At 40.8% G+C, this 13,885-nt stretch overlaps 3 protein-coding genes across 3 annotated transcripts; 2 read left to right on the top strand and 1 right to left on the bottom strand.

Moving 5' to 3' along the window:
• The first annotated feature begins 7,106 nt into the window (after positions 1-7,106).
• Positions 7,107-11,045, top strand: LOC135426298 (uncharacterized). The gene is made up of 2 exons (XM_064679344.1): positions 7,107-7,339; positions 8,800-11,045. The coding sequence occupies exons 1-2, from the start codon at positions 7,300-7,302 to the stop codon at positions 10,887-10,889; spliced, it is 2,130 nt and encodes a 709-aa protein (XP_064535414.1). The 5' UTR covers positions 7,107-7,299; the 3' UTR covers positions 10,890-11,045.
• Elba1 (Early boundary activity 1) lies at positions 7,361-8,795 on the bottom strand. Its single transcript, XM_064679345.1, has 2 exons — positions 8,661-8,795; positions 7,361-8,590 (listed from the first exon to the last, which is right to left on the bottom strand). Exons 1-2 carry the CDS (start codon positions 8,661-8,663, stop codon positions 7,436-7,438), a joined length of 1,158 nt encoding a protein of 385 aa, XP_064535415.1. The 5' UTR covers positions 8,664-8,795; the 3' UTR covers positions 7,361-7,435.
• Positions 11,046-11,887: 842 nt separating the features above from the next.
• Elba3 (Early boundary activity 3) lies at positions 11,888-13,227 on the top strand. The gene has a single exon (XM_064679353.1). It carries the CDS (start codon positions 12,025-12,027, stop codon positions 13,225-13,227), a length of 1,203 nt encoding a protein of 400 aa, XP_064535423.1. The 5' UTR covers positions 11,888-12,024.
• The last annotated feature ends 658 nt before the right edge of the window (positions 13,228-13,885 follow it).

Below are 13,885 nucleotides of genomic sequence, written 5' to 3'. Positions count from 1 at the left end.
TGACGCTCATAATTTGGCCCGCCTTAACACTTCAAATGTGAACAATCGCATATGGCGTACGCGACGTATGCTTAATTTTTCGCATAATCATGCCGCAGCTATTGAAGGCACACGCACGCATTTACACACACACTCACGTAAACCTGTCAGTTTGGCATTAGAAGTAAGACCAAAGTGTTATTTATGCGCATACGAGTGGAATACCCTGTTGAGAAAAGTGCCCGTTTACCAGATACTCTGTAGTTGGGTCTAAGCTACCCCAACAGGCGGTCGCACTTAAATACCTACTGCAAACACGACTAGTTGTTTAATACTTAACATTGCCAAAGTTCTAGCTATTCATTTTTTGTGAAATAATCATGATTCATAAAATTATTATATACTGTATAGGGCAACTTTCCACAGACATACCCTTTTACACCTTGCTGTGTTTCTATCCTTTGCTGTCACTTCTTCTGCAGATCATAAAAATTAAAATGATTGCCCAAAAACTTAGTCGCTGCAAGTGTGAAAGTTTTGTCATTATGCCAAGTACCGTACGAGGTAACAACGCACTGTCATTAATGGGCTCCCATCTGTGGGGAAGGACTTTAATGGCCTTGCCATTGGGGCTTTAATTTGCAGCTGCCTGTCGATGTGGCTGAGAATAGTGCGACGCAATTGTGGATACGTTACTCATCAGAAAGCATATTTTAGTTAATGTATTAAACGCGTTTCATTTACACCAGACAAAAGGTGTCAAAGCTTTAACGCGTTATTTACAGCAGTTTCTATTCTAACATAGCATATGCCTGCTAATCGAGTGCTGTTAACTAACAGCTACTGTTAAATGAGTGGACTAACAAAACAGCTGTTGTTTGTTGTTCGCCTGTGCCATGTGCCGTATGAGTGACTCTTTGCTGTCTCTGTTATTTAACAGCAGCATCTGCGACTCTGACTCTGAACTTTACAGTCATAACTAGAAAAGTAGCTGAGTGAAAATGTAATTTGATATGTGGGCTGCTTAAGACTTTATATACATATCTCTTTGGACAGCTTGTAACTAGCTAGTCAATTCAAATCGAAGCATTTTTAAAATTTAATATTAATTGGCCTCTGCCAACAGCAGCCGCTGATTACAGCAGCTGTGAAAGTCTTGCCAGCTATATAGTTACCCATTGAGAACTGGAAGGTCTCGAGTGCTGTCGTCGTGCTCGTGTCTGATTTATGCTCACACTTGCAAACATTTCCCATTTCCTGTCATAAAATTCACCAAAGCACGCCTCGAAACTCAAAAATTTTGCTATTATAATCGAAACTTTTTATCGGCCCAGCGCGTCGCGTCGCGCTCTTGGTAAAAACTTTTGCATTTCGTACGAGCTCAAAATTGCTTAAAAAGAGGAAGTGTTATCTTTGCTGCGCCGAATATCATATGCCTTATATTTTTGGCCAGTTTTTGTCGTGATGAGGAGCCTGACGCTTATATTTAATATACAAAACATCCATTCAAAAAGCCAATAATTTTATCAAATTCCTATGTACATTAATTAGAAATAAAATAGGATATTTTAAGCTTTTCTATTTAATTTAAGAACCAATCGCAAATCGTCTACAGTTTCCAGATTTCTTGCAATTTTACCTTTAGGTTCAAATGTGGAATATTTACCAATAGACAAGACGAAAAGAAGTTGTTCGGCTGGAAAAGAAAGGAGATGTCTGTTTATGCAGCACTGACTATATTTATAACAAAATTTTAACAAAATTGTATATCACTTTCAGAGAACTTTACAGACAAGCAGACAGAAACAATCGACACAATCAAACGTTACATATTTATTGACTCAATTGTAATGCTCTTTGTCAGGGTATCAAAAAGGAGGAAAGGGACGGCGTGTGGAAAGTGGAGGCATGTCCCTGTCTGTCCGGCAGCCATTTGGCGCATTAGCGTTGTAGAAATGCTATACATTTGGACATAAACATAACAAAACTTTCTAATTGAAAGCAACAAACAAAAGACAATACTCCGAAGGGGAATATTTTGTTGGTACTCAGAGCTATTAGCATGCCCATCGAGAGGCAGCCAATTGATTAGATTAGACGAGCTTTGGGTGTCGTTTGGGCATAGGTTTGCGGCCAGGCAACCAGGTAAGCTCCGTCTGGTAATTACGCTAATTGTTATGACAATAAGCCCAGAACAGCTGCGCGCTTTTCCGAATTTTGCATTCGATGCGATTGGCTATTGGCAAAAACGTTGCTACACAGGCTCCAACGCAATAAAACTCTATAAAACTCGCAGTATGCGAGCAACTTTAATGTGAAAACTTTTAATGAGCATTTCAACAAAAATGTGTAAAATGAGTTTCGATTCTTGCTCGATGCGACTTTCAACTTTTAGAAGCTCCCCCTCTCACTCTCTTTTTCTCTAGAAAAAATGAACAAAACATGAGTAGTTGGCTAATAATTAATTTAGCAAGTGCAATGCCTGTAAGCTGTCTTAACAAAAAATGCAATGTAAATGTCGGCCGACATTTAAAATGAATTTTTAGACATTGGCTGCGGAGACAACAAAAAATAGACCCAAATAGCACTTTGAGTCAGGGACCCTCCCTGGGTCTAAGTTTGGGTCTGGGGCTGGACCTGTTTCTGCCTGGTGCCTGTAGTGTAAACACAATTCAATTAACTCGGCGATTGTTGTCGAGCGGTTGGCCATTGTTGTCGACCCGGCAAGGACGCCAAAATAACTGAAAACTGAAAACGACAAGCCGATGATGAGGATGATGGGGACTAGGATGATGACGATGACGCTGATGGCACATAGCCAATGTCAATGCAGTCGCATATGGAATGAAGGAGAGAGCGTGAGGCAGCTGCCGCATGTACAACAAAGGAGGGCAGCCTGCAAATGCTGGTGGCATGCAACAAGCTGGCAAATGTTTGAGGCTGCCGCCGGCAACTCATTTGCATTATTAAAATTTTCATTTTGCGCTGCATTTACCCAAAAATAAAGCCACACCTAATTGACTTATCCCAGGACTAACGCGAAAAATAAAAAATCTAAATATGATAGAAACAAAAATCGCTTTATTAATTAAGGCCACAAAAAATAATTGTATTTAACTGGCTTTTGTGCTTCAAAAGTTTTCCAAACAACCAAATTTGTGTAAACAAAAGCCCAAAATGTTGATATTTTACAATTTTACATTTGATATATTACATGATTAAAAAATGTATATGAATTGAAAAGCAGTTTTTTTTAATTTAGCAGAATTACCTTTAGCAAAATATAGTTTAAATTTGTTAAAGAATGCAATTTCTCTATATTATAGATGGAGACCATATGTAACAAAATTGAAATTGATGTTAGCTTAAAATTCATTTACTTGTTACTTTTCCGAGAAATACTCTTGCATTCAACTTAGATCTAGTTTTAAAATTGTTTTTTTGCTAAAAAAAAACATCCACTTAAGTTCTTAAATGTTGGATGTGTTATGGTTGAATATTAATTTGCTATAGATGTAAATATTTTTAAGGAACTGATATCTTCGGCACGCCAAATATTATATACTCTTGTAAATATATGGCTTGGAGGTGCTTTAATACGAAGGACTTATTTCCATCCGTTTGTTTCTATGGGACAAATATAATATATAAGTCCAATTTAATACTCGTTGTGGCTTAATCTAATAAGTGATAACTATGGCTAAGAAATCTTAAACTCAAAATAGTATATAATACAAGTACTGAATTATTTTTCGATCATTCTTTTGGCAGTTATATGAATCCGACAAACGGACTAACTAAGATATCGACCCTGCTGTTAATGCTAATCAAAAATATATGTACTCTATGGGTTTGAATATGTTGTTATGGGTATTATTATGTATAATTATTTGGAGCATAATAAGTACATAATTCATAGTACTAAGATCATAGTAGTTTCCACTTGAAGGTTAAACAACGCCGTATCAAAGAGCTGCCAAAACCAGAGTGCCAAATGGTGCTTGAAAAAAATCATCAGAGCCCTGAACTGTATGGCTAATGATAAATAAAAGGTATGTACAGCGGTATTTGAATACCAAAAGTTAATGGACTAAAGAATGAGAAAAGGGCTAAGAAACGATGCGGGACGCGAGTTAGAGGCGTTTAGCGTTGCGTTCATTCATCATCTACGTGAATTTTCAAGCAAAGCAGCAGCTGAAGTGTAAATGTCATTGCCAGCTTTTGAATGTAAAGGAACAGGGGGGTACAGTGGGCTAGAAGGGGAACAGGGGAGCAGGACCATATGCTTTGTTGTTGTTGTATGCTTCCAACGAACGCGCGGCTCTTGGTTCCCGCCTGCTGGCTGGTGGCTGCGGTTGGCAACGCACGACTGCCGATGACACTTTTGCTGGAACATCAGCTCCAAGCTCGGAAGGGTAACCGAGTACAAGGACTGGGACAGGGACAGGGAAAGGGAAAGGGACAAAGATACGGGGAGCGCATACCATGAAGTGTGACTCTGATTCCTGGCCAGGTTGCTGACGTGGCGCCCACAGCAACGTGACTTCTGCCAAGAATAATGACTTAATTTTCCACCGCATACATTTTTGGCATTGTCACCCCTGACAGCCGTCTTTTGTTTGCATTTTACGAGACAACATTCTTAAACTTAAAACGAAATCAATCAAATTCTTGGGCTTTTCTTTTCATGTACAGAACTCATGTTAAAGGTTAAATTTGACAATAGTTTGAATTGCTTTTGATATGGATAGCCTCATTTTCTATTTTCTATTCTATTTTTTATTTCTTCTATTTTCTAAATCTTCGAAAATGGATTCAACAATTAATGATTGATGTAAATGCGTTCTATATTAATATATTTGCTTTGTCGTTAAAACTATCCGAGACTATCTACTACTATCGTGTTCCAACAGTAAGGTCTGTTTGCTTAGGACTGTGAATGCGCCCCAGTTTATAAATCTACATGTTAAACTAATTTTAAATTTAAGAACAATTTTGAACATTGAAAAATAAGCTTCGATTTCTCTATACTGTAAATTCTTACTTCTCCAGCACATCTGCGTTTTGATAAAAATAAATATATTACACACAGTTCACATATATTGACCCTAATCCAGGGTATTTATTAGGCGAGCTCTAGAGATTGCTTATCATTTTTATTTTTTGTAACTATAAATAGCTTTGGATCAAAATTTTTTTTTAAATTGAATACAAAGAGTGGCAGACATTTGTTATTGTTGCTGGGCTACTTGAGGGCGATTCACTGTGCGGTTGGATGGTCTCGCCCGTTTCTTATTAAATCTTTCCATTTGCTGCTACATCTCGTAGGTACGATTGCTAGATTGTGTATGTGCGTGCCAACTGTGCGTATGATTGATATAAATTTTGCTTTGATGAATGCCCTGCGGAACTGAGTTTTCGGCTTTGTTATTTATAGCCATTTTTGTCGGTTGTTGAGCCAATTTATTTTCTAGTTGCGGCTTATTAAATGCTTTAAAATGCCAGCTCTATGCCATATCGCAAACACAAAGTATACTATGCAAACCAAAGCGACTAAAGGTCTAGCCGAAACTTTTGCGTACATAAAATACCCAAATATATGTACGTATAAATGTATGTACGTATGTTTTTGCTTGTGTGCGAATCTAGATGTATTCAAATCAGGCTGCCTTTTTATGGCAAACACATCGCATTTGCATATCAAAATGTTTTTGACCAACAAAACAAAAAAGAACAATTTCATTGGGGTGCCGCACAATATATACTCTCAATTCACATGAAAAAAAAAAAACAACTTTTGGTCGATTATTTGTATAGTAGTTAGGGTAGATCCTGCATATATTGTTAAGATCAGGACAAAGCTGTGATAATCCAAACTGGGGCATATGAACAAAGCTACATCCTGATCATAAATAAATACTTTATGTATGTTATCGGAAAAGCCTCCATCAATGCGTTACACTATTTTCTAGCAAATATATAATACCGTGTATGAGAGCATAACAAGAGAGTGTGAATATATTATTTACGATGGATAAATGTAAAAAACATTGACACGTTTTGGTCAACGCAGAGGCAAAAGAAGCAGCAGCAACAACTAAAAATTGATTATTCTATTTATTTTATTTTAGTTCTCTGCTGCTACTTTGAATTTCTTCTAATAGTACTCATCAATTTTGTCAACATGTGTGTGTCTGTGCGTGAGTGTGTGTAAAAAATAACTACGCAATATATTGTACACTCGAGTTATATTGACTAGCTGATAGGATATATAAATAATGCATAGTCCTGCTCAAATCCTTGGCAAGCACCATTTTATGGGCTGCTTCCTCCATCCCGCCCTACGAAAATGCTTGTTGATTTATTTCTTGTGCATTGCAACTAAATGCATTCTGCATAAATAAAGCCCATTCACACTGGACACTCATTGAGCTTTTATTGGAAGCCAAGTTAAAGTATTTGTGTATAATCCTTACTCATTCATTCATTATTTTAGGAAATAAATGCGCAGTGCGATAGCTTTTCTGTATATCTTTGTCAAATTTGTATAGACAATAATTCCTTTTTAATTGTATTGCAAACAATTTTCGAGAAGTAGCACAAAGAACTAAACACTACTTAATATATAGCAATTTATTTTTATATTTTATGGAATTTTTTCGTAATTTAAACAACAGCGGTTGTTAATATAGTATAGTAATCGGGTACACATTCCTAGTTTGGTTAACATAACTTGACAAAAATAAGCTGAAATAACTTTATTTAGCAAAACCTTCTTATGGTAACTAACATACATATATGATATAGTAGTCTTATATTGTACTGTGCCATATGTACTGACAGATAGACGATAGACATTGCTCTATCAACTCGGTTGTTGACGCTGATCAATGATAGAGTCGGAGACGTCTCAATCAATGCGTTAGATAGTGCGGGCGAAAATAATAATATCCCGTAGAAGGGTATACAAAGAAATAATCCAACTATTTTCAATTAGTAGTTTTTGGATAAATCATCCCTCGAACATATATATGATATAGACATCTAAATAGCATCACATATATACCCATGAGTATGTCGTATCGCGAATTAAGATTCGTAGATTAGTTAAACTTCTACAAAACAATCAGTTGACATTTGAAAATTTGAAGTTTAACAAAACAAATATGAGAATATTAATTGGGCTCTAGAGAATTGTTGCAGCTTTTCAGTTATAATCTTGGAATGGACTCTTTCTAAATGAAGATTCGGCTCAGTGAATAATTGGTTGCAGCTACGTTCGGAGGGTGTGCAAAAGGAAGGCTCAAATGTAGCATAAAAATGGTGTCCCACCCGAAAGAAAAATACACTGAGAGTTATGGTAAATAGTAAATGAAATAGTAATGTTTATTTTATAAATTCGAAATTCGATGCACTGGGCCTAAATCTAAGTCTTAAGCTAGTTACTAAGATATTATTAGATAGTCTTTCGAGGACGCCGTTGAAGACGTGTGCGTAGCATTTTGTTCTCATCGGCGCACTTGGTGGTTATGGCGGTGCGCACCTCACGTGGCGTCATCTGCAGACTGTTGGTCATCAGATAGACAAGATCGGCTACCTTTAGAGGGTCCAGCTGCTGCTTGCTGGGCCGTGCGCAGTCCTTGAAGGCGGGAGACGGCTTGCCGGAGAGCGTGTGGAAGGCGAGGGTGGCTCGATCGAAGATTTCGCAAAGCAACTTGCGGGTTATGGCCGGCCCGGACATGGCCCAGTTGATGCCCTGCAGGCAAGCGCGCGATATCTGTGTGCCATTGGGCCCAATGGTGACCATAGTTGAGCCTGCATCGTGATCGAATTCAATTTGCGGACAAATGCGCTTTGCATTTGGTGTAGATGTAACAGGCTTCTTGAGACGCTTGCGCTTACCGCTGCTCTCGGCACTGGGCACATACTCCTCATCATCCTCGTCCAGCTCAATGGCATTTTCGTTCTCCTTCTCGTCATCATCGTCTTCGTTTGTCTTGGGTGTTGATGTGTTGTGCTCGTCGGCGCCGTCGCGAAACAGCTCAAAGTGTGCCGATCTCTGTGCGTGCTCCTGATCCATGGTCTGCACCTTCTCGATCTCGATGGTGAGCAAATCGAGCGCTTTGCGTTTGCTGCGCTCCCAACGCTGAAGCATCTGGAGGCGCGCTTCATTCAGCGCTTGAATGTTGTTCTCCTTGAGCTCACGGCGATCCACTTTGGCCAGCGCTGCCTCCTCATCCATGACCAAGTCAGAGTTGTCGATAAACTCGTGATCCTCCTCTAAGTTCTCCTCATCCAGCTTGCATTGTGTTTTCAGCAGTTTCTCAGCTGCCAGCGTCAGAGTAGCCAAAGTGCTAAGCATTTGCTTGGGCCTGGTGTAGACACCTTCGGATTCCTCTATGCAACGCATGGTCTGCTCGGCAAAGCCTTTGGCGTCGCGCTGCCGTTGGCGCGCCTTCTCATCGTCACTTTCCTCCTCGCCGGAGGTGTCATCTGTGCGCAGGCGTGCTATTATCTGCTCCACCTGTTGTTGTGCGGCAGATAGCTGCACCTTCTTGGGGTCGTAGGGCAATATGCTGAGTGCGAACTCCAAACGTTGACGGCGATTGATCTTAGGAGAGAAATAGATTCAAAATGAATATAATAATAGTTTAGGGATATTTTGTTGACAGCTCACTTACCATTTTCTCGGTTGCTGTCCAATTGTAGACTGACTGTCTCTTAATAAGCAACGTTCTTTTATATCCTGACCAATACGATCGATTTCGCTTACAGGTAAATTCCAGAATTATCTAATTTATTGCCTTTTCTGTCTTGCAGATGCTTTTCGCACCTACGGGCGATACTTAAACGCGTTGAGCCGCCTGCATTGGATGCACGGTTCGGCGCAAGGAGGATCACCGTCATCGCCAACCCAACCACTGAGTCGCCTACCTGCAGGTTCGTGCCGCAGCTGTCACTGTGACAAGGTAAAAAATGAACAGTTATGTGGTAATGACCTACCTGGTCCTTTTCGCACGAATCGACCCACATACATCGTTTTCGATGAGGTGGACCCTATTGCAGCTTTGGAGGAGAGCTTTGAATTTACCGCAGATTCTGCATCTAAGGACACAGTATTTGTTCAGCACAAGACCACCCAGACAGACGACCGTATCTTATTCTCGCCATCGTTTTTAATGATTAAAGGTGACTCGCTAGATCCAGTTAACAATCCTGCTGGCAATCTTTCTGAACATTCGGTTGTACGGAAGGACTCTGATAAAGTAAATCAAAGAAATTCCACAGAGGAGCAATCAAATACACAGGAGGATAAAGTTACAAGAGTGACACAAGATGACGGCGATGAAATAAGGATGCCTCTCTCCGAATTCTATTACACATCGGCGAATTCCAAGCGACCAATTAAGAAACCAGATACAGCGAAGGGTTCTCAGCGTGCAGGGGCAAGTCTCGATACACCTAAAAAATCGCACATATTTGGCTCCCATAAACATTTTGTTGAACACATACGCTTTTTGAAACGACCATTAATAACAGTAAGGTCCGCCAGCAGAAAAAATGAAAATAATCGACAAGATTCTAAACCCAAGGAAGAAATGGAAACTTATGAAAAGAAAAGGCCAAGTTACGACAAAGAAACACAATACGAACTATATGAGATGGATGAAAAGCCCTGCAGAAGATGTGACATTATACCGATGTTAGGCCACCAACTGAGCAGAATGCGTTTCACAATTGAGCGACTAGAGGCACAGTTGGGGGAACTAAAAAATGACGTCGACGCACTGAAACGTAAGAGAAGGCGAGAGGCTCAGGAGAGTGCTCAAACACATACCTATATTAAGCCCGATAGAAATCAATCGCTAGATAGGTTCGTGGTAATTAAAGCCAGCAGTTTGACTCCTCCAGTCAAGACCCAAAATGGTTTGAAAATTATAAAGATACCCAAGATGCAGCCAGACTCCGAAATCTCCTATATTGATACAACCAATTGCAAAACCAATGCGGCGAGGGAGCCCACCGCTAATAGAATGCCGACCCATAGAACATCCTGTATACGTGTATGCGAACAAAATACCAGCGAATTGCTTGGACCTAAGGAATTAAAAGGCATTTGGCCACACGACAAAGAAAATTCAATTGATATAAAGCTTCCTGCTAATACCAATACTTCAACAGAGACGTTTACGCCCTACACTTGGGCTCGGAACAAGCCAACAGTTCAAGAAACCAATTACAATATTCAACGAGAACACAAGAAACCATTTTTAGTTCAGACTAAGTCTAATACCAATAGTTCCACTGATTCTAAGAAAGCCACTACCTTTAAGCAGTCGCACCAAGGAAACCCGATTATTATTGTGCATAACTATAAAGCGAAAACGTCGTCTGAGGCCGCCGAGCTTCCGAGAGTCCAGCCGAAATCTCATAATCAGCTGGAATCCCAGCCCTCCAGTGTGTGTCAATTCTGCTCGAATAAGGTTCAGCGTGTGTTGGATGATCTAGTTGGTGCGTTGGTTAAGGTGATTGGGGATCGGCCCTATAAAAGTATCTTGCTGTCCATTCTCCTGCGCTCCGACAATGTCTATCATGTTAACGTACAGGTGAGGGAGACAATGCATGTACTCGGCTGCTTGCTGGTCAATCACGCCGCCATAGAGGAGGCCATCAAGCGGGGCATATTCAAAGAGATTCTCACCTACTCTGTGATTGATGTGCGTAATACGATCAAGCCAATCGGTCCTCCAATCGGTATACCATTCGAATTTATTGCAAAGCCACGAAATAATGCACATAACGATACAAAAAAGGATGAATCTGCCAACATTGAGGATTTGAGAACCCAGGCGTTTATCACTAAAGTTCTCGGAGTACCAGCAGATAAAATAAGTAAAAATGTCAAATAATTTTAATTTCGGAAGATTCATTCAAGATTCAGCGAATGAATGTCCTAATGTTTTAAGCAATTTTTTAGAGTTTATAAGAATCATTTTATTCAAATGGACAAAACTTTTCGAGAGTACAATAAATCGTCTGCAATTAAGTGGCAAAGATAACTTTAATTATTATTGAAACAAGCAAATTAATATTAAATATTCTTTTTTTCCAGAAACAAGGAAGTTTGTTTCAGAACATCAAATGACTGATTATTCTGCATTTTTCTTAATATTGCACAACATACTGATGACAGACGGACACGATTGTTTCGACTCAGCATAAGAACATCTTGTGGGATATAAGCTGCCTTTTCCATTGTAAGAAGATAACTTATTAAAATAATAAGGGAATTAGCAACCATATCCTACACGATCAGGCTCTACTACCGCCCCATTAACCACGATCCGGCGAGTAATACGAACTGCGTAGCCTCAAATAAGGCTAAGATGTCATATAACTTATAAATTTGAAAATGAATAGGAATATATCTGATGGATACGCCCATTAGCAATGAATATTATGTGAAGTGAAAGGAGAATATTGGTTTTGTACCATGTCAATCTAGCTGCCCGTCTAGCCGTCCGGCTGTCTCTTCGAGAATGAAAACTTGTGTTATATACTCGTGTATACAATAAAAATTATATCTTTATTTTTATAACTTATTATAACTTTCACAGTTTTAAAGCTAGAATAACCAAATTTGTAAGAGGTACACCCCACTACGAAGTTCTTCTTATTATCATCAGTATGAGTATAGGCCATTAACCGAACTTGTATTAAATAGAGCTGACTATCATTGCCTTCGGCCAGGACAGCACAACATCCAATTTTACGTCTGAGAATCGAGCAGATAGCGTCCTTTTCCAGTTGCCTGAGTGATTGGGACAATGCATCCATGTTGTTAGGGATAGTGAAACGCATATCGAATGCCTGAAGAATTGGCGAAATCAGCTTTTATGGCCGCTAATCCACGCAGCTGCTCATCGATCGGTCGACGCACAATTAGGTAAATCCGTGCAACTGGCTGTCATAAATCCGGGACGGGAAAAGGGTGATCTACCTGGCGCTGGTAGGAAAAGGGATCGCCCGCAGACGCTTAAAAGCATGCGACGGCGAGCAGCGGGCATCAGTTTGTTGAGAGCAGAGCAACAGAAAGAACTACTCCTAATTACAGTCATGAGCAACATTAGCAACGATAGCGGCTTGGACGACTCGGCGAATTGTGGCGCGGCAGGCAATGCGGGCGCGGCGGCAGCAACGCGTCTGTCCTGGTTCCTAGCCGAGGTGGACGATGGCTCGATGAAGAACGGCAAGCCGAATGGCAAGAAGCGTTTCTGCGTTCTGCACAGCATGGAACTGCTGGAAACGGACGTATCTGACAAGTACATGACGCGCTTTGTTGAGTTCCGCGTCAATGGCATCAAGCTGGAGGCGAAACTCATATTGGCCGCCGATGAACGCAAGCTGGTAGACGCCGCCCTATTATCTATGAGCAAGCAGCAGCGCGATGAGGAGGACGATGTCCGACAGCTGCTGGTGCAGTACACCGAAGAGGATGCGGCGGGCAAGCGTTTGGTGCAGAAAATGATCTCGCCCCATCGCGTTGTCTGGCTGAGCACAAAGCCCGAGCTGGGAGGCACGCCGCTGGTTAAACTGAGTCCGGGCTGCATAGGTCATGTGCTGTACGCCTACGAGCAGCGCGATTATATGGAGAAGGTGCTGCTGCACTTGAAGGCGCGCTGCTTTGACCACGCTTTCGACGAACATTTGGACGCTGCCCTGGAGCCCATGGACGAGCACACCTGGCTGCTGGTGCAGTATAGCCCCGAGCCGGAAACGGTCGTCTATCAGGTCATACCCTACAGTCAGACGGTGTGGCGCCAGGAGAATCTCTTCAAGGACGTCATCGCCTACGTGCAGCTGCCTGGCAGTGAAGTGGTGCTGCAAGCGGTCGTCATAAGCTACGGCCAGGATCAGAAGCAGATGGAGGCCAAGTACGAGCAGCTGCGTCGTTATGCCTTGGATATGGAGTTTCCGCTGCCCGATGAACTGGATCACCAACTGCAGCAGGGTAGCGGCACTGCTGCTCTTTTTGCTCGCACCAGCAGCACACTCTTCCAACGTGCAGAGCAGCGCGACGCCAGCGGGGAGCACAAACAGCTGCGACGCAGTCTTGAACAGATGAGCGAGAAGGCACAGAGCGAGGCAGAGATGATCATCGACGCCTTCGACATGGTCGACAACATCAATAGAAATCTACAGGCGAAAATCGAGATCGCATCCAATTCAGGCGATGACATGCATTAGTTGCTTGGACATGAACGCTGCCTTAGTTAAGATTGCACCGAACCTAGTTCTACAAGTTCCATTATATTCTTATAGTAGCTTTTAGTTTTTAGTTATTATAATAAGTTTTTTCAAAATCCTTAAAATATATGACATTAGTAATCTCTATATATAAAACTGTTTGTCCTGACTGACTGATTGACTCAATGACTGACTGACTGACTGATTGTTGATAAACGTACAGTCCAAGCCGTAAGAGCTAGAAAGCTGAAATTTTTACTGTAGTTACCTTGTGTGATGAAGGTGCACCCCACCCCCACTAGTAGTAGTAGATCCTTACGCGTCAAAAATGGTAGAAGATTCCAAAATCTGACATTATTTGGCCGAGATATTTAAAAAATCATCAAAAAATGTTGACTTTACAAACGAATCGTCTTTTGGTCAACCACTTTTTTTAACCCATCGATTTTTTAAATATTTGAATGCCAATTGATAGTAGGGATCCCTACGAATTCAAAAAGGTAGAACATTTTAAAATCTGACAGTATTTACCCGAGATATTCAACAAAAATCATCAAAAAAGTTTTGATTTTCGAACCGACCCCGAACTTGAGAACAAACGTGACTTGCCATTTTGTTGATTTTTGTCAAAATTTAGATTTTCATATTTTTGATGCCA

This window comes from Drosophila montana, unplaced genomic scaffold, assembly GCF_035044405.1.
Source record: "Drosophila montana isolate Dmon_TW-CO22-7 unplaced genomic scaffold, ASM3504440v1 contig_1_1, whole genome shotgun sequence".
NCBI lineage: Eukaryota > Metazoa > Arthropoda > Insecta > Diptera > Drosophilidae > Drosophila > Drosophila montana.
Note: the sequence above shows the minus strand (reverse complement) of the source record. Positions and strands in the feature narration are given on the sequence as shown.

What these genes read in the sequence shown, in the direction of transcription:
- LOC135426298 (XM_064679344.1), top strand. Translation starts at nt 7,300, where the DNA reads ATGGTGTCCCACCCGAAAGAAAAATACACTGAGAGTTATG. An exon ending in AAAATACACTGAGAGTTATG is followed by an intron (nt 7,340 to 8,799) that starts GTAAATAGTAAA and finishes TCTGTCTTGCAG; the next exon opens with ATGCTTTTCGCACCTACGGG.
- Elba3 (XM_064679353.1), top strand. Translation starts at nt 12,025, where the DNA reads ATGCGACGGCGAGCAGCGGGCATCAGTTTGTTGAGAGCAGAGCAACAG.